Source organism: Carcharhinus amblyrhynchos, chromosome 26 (genome assembly GCF_965287045.1).
Source record: "Carcharhinus amblyrhynchos chromosome 26, sCarAmb.v2.hapA, whole genome shotgun sequence".
In the NCBI taxonomy this organism is placed as follows: domain Eukaryota; kingdom Metazoa; phylum Chordata; class Chondrichthyes; order Carcharhiniformes; family Carcharhinidae; genus Carcharhinus; species Carcharhinus amblyrhynchos.
Genome location: NC_137349.1, coordinates 805,283 through 817,839, shown reverse-complemented (window position 1 = coordinate 817,839; position 12,557 = coordinate 805,283). Strand labels below are relative to the sequence as shown.

General features: G+C 39.2%; 1 protein-coding gene across 2 annotated transcripts in view; it reads right to left on the bottom strand.

Annotated features, from left to right (window-relative positions):
- Positions 1-12,557, bottom strand: part of polrmt (polymerase (RNA) mitochondrial (DNA directed)) — a 132,293-nt gene that overhangs the window by 72,801 nt on the left and 46,935 nt on the right. For both annotated transcript variants that reach the window (XR_013889492.1, XM_080212775.1), the window contains exons 8-9: positions 9,838-10,008; positions 7,913-8,152 (exon numbers count right to left, since the gene is read on the bottom strand). Coding sequence is in view for 1 of the 2 variants with exons in the window: in XM_080212775.1 (XP_080068901.1) it covers positions 7,913-8,152; positions 9,838-10,008 (411 nt within the window). In the remaining variant the exon portion in view is untranslated. The remainder of the gene's footprint in view (positions 1-7,912; positions 8,153-9,837; positions 10,009-12,557) is intronic.

The following is a 12,557-nucleotide window of genomic DNA, read 5'->3' as shown; positions in this document are numbered from 1 at the left end:
CCAGCCACAGACCACTAATTCTTCATCATCATGGGTCAAAGTCCTGGAACTCTCAACTTAACAGCACTGCAGAAATATCTTCAGCACATAGGTTGTAGCACATCAAGAAAGCAATCAATAATTCAAAAGGTAAACATTGGCCTTATGACCAACACCAATATCAATAAATGAATAAAAAAACACGAGAGATGCAGATTGTGTTTAGTGGTTTTATGATGGAGTAAAACTAAAAGTATAATAGACAATGTTCAATTCCAGAGCGAAGTGATGAAAGATGGAACTAAAACCAATCTTTGCACGCTGTTTAGAAATACACTTCCAAACCCAACAAGCACAGTTTTATTGTGGTCATTTATAGGGGCTCAAGTTAGTACCCACTACCTGCGTGCAAATGCACACAATTAATGTACAATTAACACACAGGACCAAGTTGTAAGCATGGAATAATAACAAGTGGGCTTCTGCAGCTTTGAAGGCAGGCATGTAGGACCAAAAGAGGAATCTGATGAAATATCAAATGGCCCAGAATGCTTCGCTTTCAAATGCTGAATGGGCAAGCAGGCATTTCTGGAATTTTCTCTTCTTATTTTACATTTCCAGTATTCTTGCTTTTTTCCTTTAAAAATGCAGGACAAATGCAACTCTATCAACCACTTCAATGTGAAATCCAGTGAAAATCTTCTGTCAGCTCAGTAGACTGATATTGTTGTACTAATTCTATTCAGTAAAAGTAAGTAACTCTCTCCAGAATGAAGCTGAAAATGAGCAATTGATTAATGATTAAAATGAGGCCCAGCAAGCTGATCCAGAGTTTAAAAAATTAGCAAAAACTGTCCAGACTGAAGCTGAAGTCTAGGGAGTTCCTGACTGCTATTATATAAAGAAATGAGATACTGATGATCTCTCACAGATCTGTGGGCAAAGAGTGGTCCATCAGACAGTGGTGTTACTATAAGAAGATATTGAGGACAGCTCACAAACTCCCCTGGCTGGGCACATGAAGTGGGTATGCCGGCGTTGGACTGGCGTAAACACAGTAAAAAGTCTGACAACACCAGGTTTTAGTCCAACCTATTTATTTGATAATATACTCGCAAGCTTTCGAGGGGTTACCCTCTTCGTCCATTCACCTGACGAAGAGGGTAACCCCTCGAAAGCTTGCGAGTATGTTATCAAATAAATAGGTTGGACTAAAACCTGGTGTTGTCAGACTTTTTACTGTGGGCACATGAATCCATGTACAACCCAAGTTTACATAAGCCAGCATTTTTAAGACGGTGAACCGCTAAAAGCCCAGTTCAGTGGCCTACGTACAGTAACAAGGATGACTGGCGAGGTAGATTATTTAATCGATACCCCAAAACAAAGACAAAAAACAGCAGATCACCATGCTGAAACAGGGTCACAGTTGGGAAGAGAATAAACAAGCATAGGTCTGTCAGGCAGTGAGAATAGTAGAGGACAAAAGAGATAGTGAAGTTGAGGCAGAAGGAGGCCTGAATAACTCCCAAAACTGAACCCCCTACTGTCCAGTTAGCTAACACTGAACAATCAGAGAGATTGAAAACTGAGGTCTTCTAACTAAACACAGAACAGAGAAGACATCTGACAGAGCTGCTCATAGTGTTTAAATGAGACCGCAAGAACAAAATATGTGCACAACTCTCACCATGCCTGACGCAGATATAGGAGAGTCCTCTCCCATAAAACACACTTTTATCACCCAAGTACTGGGAAACTGGCCCAAGTGAAAGCAGAAATCTGGTACATGGTGGAAAATAACCTGACTAAATCCAAAGTATCTGGCGTTCCTTCAGTCGCTCTAGTGCCTAAGACCCATCCCTCAACCAGGCTCTGCATTGACTTTAGAAATGTTAATGCAGTGACCAAAGTGGCCTCCTATCCAATTCCTCACCTGGAAGACTGTATTGACAGGGTAGGAAGTTCCACATGTAAAACAAAAATAGATCCACTAAAAGAATACTGGCAAGTTCTTGGAACATCCTGGGCCCAAGAAACATTGGCCATTGTCATATCAGAAGGCCCGTTCCAATGCCAGGTTATTCCGTTTAGAGTAAGAAATGCCCTTACCACCGTCTGGAGGCAAGTAAACCAGTTAGTAGCTGGGCTCCCCAACAGTGTACTTTGATGACCTTATAGTATACAGTGACATCTAGAGGGGCCACTTGGAACAGCTGGAAGCCCTTTTTGAAAGATCACAGATATTTGATTCAGTGATAAATCTTGCAAACAGCCAAGTTTACAAAAAATATGGATTCCTACCCAGGGCATCTAGTGAGTGGTCAGAGACAGGCTTTGCCATGAACAGCAAAACTGCAGGCACTGATATACTTTCCTGGCCCCAAGACTAAACAGGAAATTGTGTGTTTTTCGGAGATGAGTGGCTTCTACTACAAGTTTCTCCCAAACCTCAGCCCGTTGGCCAATCCACTGATGGACTACTTATTGCAGAGAGAAAATGTAAGAGGGGTGGTGAGGGTAGTGTCAAGCAGCTTTTAAGAGACTAAGAGCCATCTTAATCAATCAACTTGTGCTGGCCACCCCAAACTTCAAGCCCTTCAGTGTAGCTACTGATGTTAGTGGCCTGGGGTAGGTGCAGCCCTGCTCCTAGATGATAGGTCGAGCATACAGGCGCCAGTGGAATACTTTTTCAGGAAGTTAAATCAGCACCAAAGGAAATACACCACTGCCAGTACCTCGAGTATTTTTCACCAGGGCTGTCAGGACTGACTGATGCGCTTTTCTCTTGAAGACAGTGGTGTTAATTTAGAATCCCACATTAAGAACTTTTGATTTGCAGCACTGAACTCTTCCGATAATTTTTCAAATCACAAACAGCTCAACTTAGGGAAAGGGAGGGTATCGCTGTTTGCCCCGTGGCAGTGGCAGACTGTAAGTTCAAATCTTACATATTTTACACCCAAGAGCTGGATCATAGAACATAAAACACTACAGCACAAACAGGCCCTTTGGCCCACAAGTTGCGCCGATCATATCCATACCTACCAAGCCATAGAACTATCTGTAACTCCCAATCCCATTAAATCCCATGTACTCATCCAGAAGTCTTTTAAAAGACCCCAGCCTCTACCACCAACGACGGCAGCCGATTCCACTCACTCACTGCCCTCTGAGTGAAAAACTTATCCCTAACATCTCCTCTGTAACCTCTTTCTGATTTCCTGAGAAGGAAACCCTGGGTGGTTACTGGCTCTTAAATTCTTTATGTTCGCCATGGATACTTGAAAACCTTTGCAGATACTGACCACAATCCCCTAATCTTTAGATAAATTCAAAACCCAGAATGCTAGGCCACTTCAGTGGAGTTCACTATTTCAACCTTTGCACTTAAAGGTCAACCACACTGCAGAACGAAACAATTGATAGTGGACACTTTGTCCAGAATTTAACTCTGCTCAGATTTCTTCAATGCCAAAATTATTAAAGAATATAGCTGCATTTGTTAGACTTAAAGGGTGAACAGGTATGCATATGATTCTTATTTATACACTTTTTTGGCAACTTGCAATTAAGCATCCATAAGTCACATCTCATTCTGTGAGACGGAGGTGCAATGCAGATGTATTATCACGGTATCACAAAAAGTTGTTCAGTGCAGGAGGCCGCCGTTTGGCCCATCGTGTCTGCACCGGCATTCTGAACAAGCATCATGCTTCTTCCCTTTAACCCTGCATATTATCCTATTCAAATAATCATCTAATGCCCTCTTGATTGCCACTATGGAGCCTGCCTCCACCACGCTACAAGGCAGTGCATTCCAGACCCAAACCACTTGCTGTGTGAAGTTTTTCCTTACCTTAATTAATAACTTCACCGGCTGAACATATATTACTTTATAATATCATCAGCTGGATCCACAACATATGAATTAAATTTTTTGAAAATGAATCATTATACTGACCCAAGGGCCCTAGCCTAAGCAGCCACTATGTGGCATTTGCACGGTCTCGGAGACTGTGGCTAAGGTATGACCACCTTAAAATCAGATAGAGTTACATGATCCTGCTCTTGGGTGTAATATATACAAGATTTGAACTAATAGTCTGCCACTGCCACAGAGCAAACAGCTATACCCCCTTTTCCCTAAGACCTCTCTCAACTGAGTTGAGCTTTTGTGATTTGAAAAACTACCAGAAGAGTTCAATGCTGCAAATCAAAAGTTCTTAATGTGGGATTCTGAATTAACACCACTGTCTTTAAGAGAAAAGCGCATCAATGAGTCCTGACAGCCCCAGTGAAAAACACCCAAAGTACTGGCAGTTACTGTGGAAAGTGACCTTTCAGCTATGAACAAGCATTTGGGCAAGCTATGAATACTTTCTTTTCTGACTTTAATTTTTACTTGGCCAAGTTTTAAGTTGTGATACTCTTTTTAGTTTTATTCCTTTTTTTTCATGATTTGGGGGGGGTAGGGTGGGGAAGTTGGGAAGAGTTGGTTGTATGCTGATTTGCATTAGTGAATAATTGGACATATTTGTTAATAATTTCTGCATCTTTAATCACAGTGGTTAGCACTGCTGCCTCACAGCGCCAGGGACCTGGGTTCGATTCCTGGCTTTGGTCAGTGTCTACACAGAGTCTGCAAGTTCACCCTGTGATTGCGTGGGTTTCCTCCGGGTGCTCCAATTTCCTCCCACAGTCCAAAAGATATACTGGTTAGGTGCACTGGCCATGCTAAATTCTCCCTCAGGAAACCTGAACAGGCGCTAGAGTGTGGTGACTAGGAAATTTTCACTATAACTTCATTGCAGTGTTAATATACACCTACTTGTGACATTAATAACTAAACTAAAAAGTGAGCTTTCAGAATAAAACTATCTTTTGTTAATTTAATGAATCTGTGTAAGATTTTGTGAATTCTACTAATTTTTATAATCAGTAACATCTACGAATAGTATCCTGTAAGCGCAGTTTCAAATTCAATTCTGATTTGTTGGACAATTAATAGTCAAGATGGTTGGGGAAACAGGAAAAGAAGATGGTGTGAAGAAACAAACTTGCTTTATTGTTTTATGACATGGTTCATTTGAGTTGAGCTGGAGCTGCCTTAATGGCCAAAACATGATTAGCTGTTTGTTTTTAAGACAGTCTGATGGAATGGCTAAAACAGTGTACGTCTAGGATGACACCTTATGTTAAACAAACCATGCATTGTTTTAACTGATCTATACTATATTATGATAGGCAATGGTCTTAACTGTTGATCCTAATAGCTTTAGCTTGGGGCTTAGGTTAAGAAAGAAATATTGGCAAGAGAATGTGACTTTATTTATGGCTGTTTGGTATCAAGAGAAAACATGCCATTTGTTTGCCATGGAATGGTTTCTTCTGGAGTCTGAGGAAGTAACTCTGTCTCCATTGACAACCCTTAAAGTTGGGGTCGCAAAGGTGGGGTGACATGAAGTGATTTAAATCCTATGCCAATAGGAAGATTAAATTTGGAACACTTTCAAAAAAAGGAAGCAGTGGATAGTGAGTTGTGGGGATAAAAGTTAGCGAATTAGTGCACTCATTGACACAGTTTCACTATCGCTTCAATGGTATAGTTCTTCAGAGACATAGCTTGTCCTTGCTTCAGAGACAGGAGGAAACAGATTTCGCCTGTGCTGTCAGCCTTCAAGGAATCCTGGGTCCTTGTGGATAGAGTATCTAAGCCATCTTTGCTGCTTTTTATTCAGTATATTTACATTTCACTCAATAAATCTTGTTTAATTCATAAATGCTCGTCATTCGTACCTTGTAGGTCAAGCACAACTGAGGATCCTAGCCTTAGAAACTAGTAATTTGAATTTCAAAGCTTGTATAAATTATGTGGATTTTATACCTCAAAATGCTACACTATACACCTAGTTTGCTCATTTCTTACACCTAGCTACACATAGTTTAATATATATAAAAAATTGGCAATATCACCTCTTAAAATTCAAACCTGTTATAACCAATACAGGAGTGGAACAAAGAGAGGAGTCAATTCACCTTTCCTAATCTGGCCATGACACACTAAATTACAGCCTTAACATGCTTCCATATCTTTGTGCTTTGTCAGTTTCTGACTCTACTAGTGTCACTGCACTTCTCAGTGAACAGAATAACATTCCTATACAAAAGAAGGGCAGAAGGTTTAAAGAAATGTCAGTTTGAAACTGAAGAGTGCACATCAGTTTATGAATTATTTGGTGGCGCTAACACAATTACATGAAATGTTTTATTCCATTTACCTTCTAGATTACAGGCCCTAAATACATCAAGGAAGAAATGAATCAGAATGTGACTCTCTAAATGGATTCCTCCATACCCATTAATTTTATTCTGTTCCACTGTGGAGACCTAGTGATATCCAACCAACATCCTAACAGCATGTAGATTCAGAAAGGAACTATTTCACAATAACTATTTTGCAAATTACCTTTGTCACAATTTGCCAAATATGTTTGTCAGGAAGCATGCTAGTTTTAGAATTTTGAGTAATCTATATTTGTATTGTTAAATATTAGAAGGTACAGATTTAAGTTGGTTTAATTTAGTAATTTTGTGTAGGGAAATTTCCAACTCTAGTTACATCATGTTGAGCAAAGATGTTTGTACGCATTAGGGTTATGATTTCAATTCAAACCATGCTTATGTTACGCTGAGAGAGAGTTTACGGTGGAAAAGTAGACACAAACTTGGAGGAAAAAACTGAGATATTGCTTAGTAACTAAGGACACCTTTAGGGGAAATACTTTCTTCACTGCATTTTAAACTGAATCAAGAGGCAGTTGGAGCTAAGAAGCTAGAGCATGAACAGCTTTTAGCTCTGCTAGAAGCAGGAAAATCATACAACAGAGTCATGGGCATGAAAGCAAGTTCCAGAGGAGTAAAAAGCAGTTAGTTCTAGAAACCAGGGAATAAAGAGAAGTTTCCAGGAACATTGAAGTAAAAAGGAAAAGACGAACTGCTTTACAGCAGGGTCCTAGGCACTGAAGCTAAAGACGGAGCTGAAAGTGCAGATTTGGGTGCAATTGGCTAGGGAAAAGCTGACACCCTAAAACAATTGTAAGTTTGGTCTTATTTCCAGCCATTGGGAACAGCATTCTGCTGGGGACTGAATACCTGAGTTTTGTCCAGAAGTTTGAATGTGTGCGTGGCAATTCGTGTCAAAGGAAAAGTTAAATGAGAGTTGGAAAACCTGGAGTGGATCCTTGCTAAATATCTGAGAGAAAGCATTGTTTGAAAGGATATTTGGAAAATATGAAGATGGATCCTTGATGAAAACAGCTGAGGGAAAACATAGGTTGAAAGAAGATTTTAAAATGTGTATGTTTGAGGGGAAAGTTTGGAAATACCCATGTGACAATCATCTGGGGAAATTTGAGGAGAACCTCAATCATAAGGTTGTGGATTCAATCAAAGTCCACAGACTCGAGCACAAAAAATTGAGCTGACACTTGCATTGCATAGTACTGCATAGTCAAAGATGCCTTCTTTCAGACAAGATGTTAAACTGAAGCCCCATCTATCTTATTTATGAATCCAGAACATCCTGCAACACTTCTCTGAAGAGCTGGCATCGTGGCCAATATTTATCCCTCACTGCTGTTTGGAAGACCTTGTTGGCTGGTTTTTTTTTCAATATTACAACATTTCCTATATTACAAGTGTAAAAGTGCTTCATTTGCTACAATGCATTTTGGGAGATCCTGGATACATAAATACAATTGTTTCTTTATTTCCAGTAAGCCTCTACTTAACCTCATGAAAAATACAAACACAAGATATTTTGGCTGTAACCAATACTTGCCTAATTAAGTATAAGTTAATGCAGATTGTTCAAAATGACAGTACAATATCTACGCAAATACTACAGAAAACACATGACTTTGTGCCTCACCTGTTTGTTACTGCGAAAACTGTACATGTGATACAGGGCAGGAATAAATTTCTTCTCACGACCTGGGTCTTGGGTGTATATGGGGATTTTAATTTCACGAACCATTAGATCCACTAGATGAGTTCCCAAATGCACAATCAGAAAATGTGGCCAGAGAGAATCTTCAGTTATCAGTGAAGGACCTAAATTCATCTTTCTTTCCAGTTTCATCCAGTACTCACGAGGCAGGAAGTTGTACAACTAGAATTGAAATAGAATTTAAAATGTTTAAAATTATGTTTTACCACATATAAATAAATCAGAGACTTGCAATAGCATTATTATGGGGTCTAAATGCCCAATTGTTTTCCTGAATTTATATTCAATGAAAATCAGAAGGAATGGTGAGTTTGTCCCACAATAGCTTCACAATTAACAACAATACTAAAGAACTTTGGGACACCATAAGGTCTTGGATATAGAAATTACTAATCACAGAATCCTACAGTGCAGAAGAGGCCTTCAGTCCATCGAGTTGGCACCAATGCATGAAAGGCCCTGTCCGGCCCACCTAATCCCACTTGCCAGCACTTGGCCCATAGCACTCATCCAGACACTTTTTAAAGGATGTGAAGCATTCCACCTCCACCATCCTCTCAGGCAGTGCATTCCAGACAATCACCACTCAGAGTAAAAACATTTTTCCTCAAATCACCCATAAATCTCCTACCCCTCACTTTTAATGTGTCCCCTTATAACTGACTCTTCAATTAAAAGGATTAGCTGCTCCCTATCCACCCTGAATAAAATCTACTGTTACTGTTTTCCTTTTGGCTTTATCCTTGAGACTTAAAAGAATTGTGTACTTGTATGTTTCTTTGTTTCTCCAAAAAGCTTAACATCTTGATTTGAGCTTTTAGTCCCTATTTCCTTTCAAAACACACTGCTTTATATTCTTCTGCATGAAATTATGTGTGCTACGAACTTGTCTATGTCCTCTTAAGTCTTTAACAGCCTTCCTCATTGCTTCCCAAACATCAACTTACACCATCATAAAAAATTGTTCTATTCTGTCCATCTAAGTCAAAATCATTGAAATATCTCAAGACAAAATGGACCTTCCACTAGTCTCTAATCCAAACAACCTTCATTAACATTAACTATTTGTTTCACACCTCTGAACCAATTTATGATCCAAGCTAACGCATTTCCCTTTCCTGAATTTTTGAGATATGGGATTATTAGGCATGGGAATAATTCCCGCCCTCTCCCCATAACCCTTAATCCCCTCTCTTATCAAAAACCCATCAACCCGCTTCTTAAAAATATTTAGCGAGGTAGCCTCCACCACTTCAACGGGCAGAGAATTCCAGAGATTCACCACCCTTTGAGTGAAGAAGTTCCTCCTCAACTCCGTTCTAAACCGCCCTCCCTTTATCTTGAGGCTGTGCCCCCTAGTCCTACTATCCTTTCTGAGCGGGAAGAGTCTCTCCACCTCTATCCTATCCATCCCATTCATCATCTTATACGTCTCAATGAGATCTCCCCTCATTCTTCTAAACTCTAACGAGTACAAGCCTAATTTATTCAGCCTCTCCTCATAGCTCATAGTTTGAAAGAATATTACAAAAATATATTAAATGTTCATAAAACAAGTGTGATAGGCTACAATGATATAAAAATTAAACCAACATTTAATGAAATGTACTGAGAAATTTCTGTGACAAAACTGACAGATAAGGTAAAATTGTTGTGTTATAAATTTAGGGTGACTTTTATGTAGATTGATGCATGTTACTGATAATGCACGATCATCTCCAAACTAGCAGGGTGCTAAGTTGAGAGCTTTTTTCAAAATTAGAAATACAACATTTGAACACTTCTCATTCGTCCATGTCAACTTTTAAAACAATTTAACTATAAACTAAATATCCAGTAGGCATTACCTCAGTATCCTTTGCCAACAGTTCAACGTAAGCATAGTAAGTTTCTTTAATCTTATCTACCATCTCATTTTTGATCTTCTTTCGTATTGAATACTTGTTATAAATTCTGTTACCCAATTCCTTAGCGATCATCAATAATGCCTCTCCATTTGGAGGGATATTTGCAATGCTCTGAAAAGCAGAATGGAAAATATTAAATTAGCTATTAGCTTTTCAAACATTGCCCATTCATCAAAGAATGATCATCTCTATGGAAGGTACAAGTAGGCTAGAATTCAAAACGAAAAGAGAAGATGCTAGAATTACTCAGCAAGTCTGACAGTATCTGTAATAAAAGAAAGACATTTCAGATCCTGATCTTGCATTTGCTGCATTTATTTCAGATTTCCACTAGTACCTGCAACATTTTATTTAAAGTTCAAAAGGATTAGCTTAAAACTATTTTTTAAGTTGTAAAAAAAGTATTCTTTGCATAGCATTTCCTTAATCAAACTGTACTGATCATTGTATTATAGTTACTGTTACTACTATAATAGAAATTATTACTATGTTAATAGTAACTTAATATTTACTAATAAGTAAACAGAAAAAAAAACTGCAACACTTGGGTGATTGCTCATCATCTTTCCGGTAACTCGTTTTAGCATGGTGTGGGACAGGCTTGAGGGACCATCTGATATATTTCTCCCCATTAATTTTGCTCTGTTACTATCTTTAGCAATTTAAGCATAAGAGTATAATAAACTGCACTGTTTTGCTTAGATATGAAGCAGTTTTGAATGCACACTGAGAAGGAAGCAGCTGTATAACACAGAAATCCACTCAGTCAGCTGAATTCCAAGTGCACCACAAATTGAAAAGCTTTTCCTGGAGCAGTGTCATTGTTTGGGCTCACGTTAGGACACCAAAGCAACTGTTTAAAGCTTAGTTTACAATGATTGTCTGTACACCATTTTTGCTGTTCCCAAGCCTCTGTATCATGAACATTCAGTACAACATTTATTATGCCCAGCTGCTCACTCAAGCAGATCTTGACATTTTGGGATCCTGCTCAATCCTTTGTTAAGCTTTGAGGCTCACATTCAGTCCATCGCCAAGGCCACTTGTAGGATGTCGTATGCTTCTGTCCCTGTTTGAACCTATATGTTTACTGAAATCAAAATCAGCCATGGCTCAGTTGGTACGAATCTTGCTTTTGTGTCAGAAGAATTTAGCTTAAGTCCCACTTCAGGACTTGGGCATAAAAATGTAGGTTGACATCTCTGTACAATACTGAAGAGTGCCACACTGTTGGAGTTGCTATCTTTCAAATCAGAGGTTAAAAGCAGACCAGTCTGTCCTCTTCTGTGAATACAAAGGATCCCACAGCACTACTTTGAAGAACAGCAGGAAAGTATATCCCCAGTGTACCGACCAACACCTATGCCTCAATCAACATTACAAAAAGAGAATATCTTATCACTATCACAATGGTGTTTGGAGGAATTGCTAAACACTTACTGACTAACATGCTTGCTACATTAAGGTGCCCACATTTCAAAAAGTACTTTATTGGCTGCAAAGTATTTTGGAGACATTCTGGTATTGTGAAAAGTGATGTTGAATCTTTTTGTCAATTTGTTCTGCCATTCGACTCAAATTCCAGGTGAACAAATTTCTTTTTTCCCAGTTTTCATTCTTCTAAGTCGAGATTTCTGGCCTTCAATCTCCCCCTCTGTTCCATCAGTCATTACCTCAGGACACTTGTTTCAACTTCAAAGATGCTTTGAATGCAAATAACTGTTATACGCTATATGTCATTAAATCCTTCCTGATCCAAAATTTCAAAGCCTACCCCGTTTGAAGTTACATCTCTCAACCTGCTTTTCTACAGTCCACTCGTAGTCCACTACCTTCCTTTGTGAAGTGTCTTGAGTCTTTTCACTATACTGAAGGCACTAAGTATAATTTGTTAGTCTAAACAGTCAAAGGCCATAGTATAAAACATTATCAAGTTGAAATGAGCAGGAAAGACACCAGGTTTGATATATATAAAATGTAAACTCCACTGAATATAAAAAAAGTTTCAACATTAGGTTCCTTCTCTCTCGGCGTTTCGCAGGACTAATATTGTGCTCCTGAACAATGTCTCCTCTCTATCAGCATTTGAAATTTAGCCTAGATGAAGCTCTCTTTATTTCAAGTTAAATTATAATGTCTCACAGACAGCAATAATGGGAGATATGTAGCTAGAAATTCCATATTACGATAAAATAATTACTGCACTGTCCATTTCCGTGTCCTTATAGTTTTCTCAATTATTTCCCCTAACCCTCCTCTTTCTGAACTCCTTGCCTCTCCCTATCAACCACTCCACTATAGAGTTAAGGTTCGTGCTGCCTCACAGCACCAGGGACCTGGATTCGATTCCCAGCTTGGGTCATTGCCTGTGTGGAGTCTGCACCTTCTCCCCGTGCCTGCTCCAGTTTCCTCCCACAGTCTGAAAGACATGTTGGTTCGGTGCATTGGTCATGCTAAATTCTCATTCAGTGTATCCGAACAGGCACTGAACTGTGACAAGTAAGGGATTTTCACAATAACTTTAATGGGCTATAAACGCGCAAATAAATGATGCGTGCAGGAATGGAATGGCGATAATTATGGGGGATTTCAATCTACATATTGATCGGTCGACCCATGTTGGACGCGGTGGGCTTGAGGAAGAGTTCTTGGAATGCTGC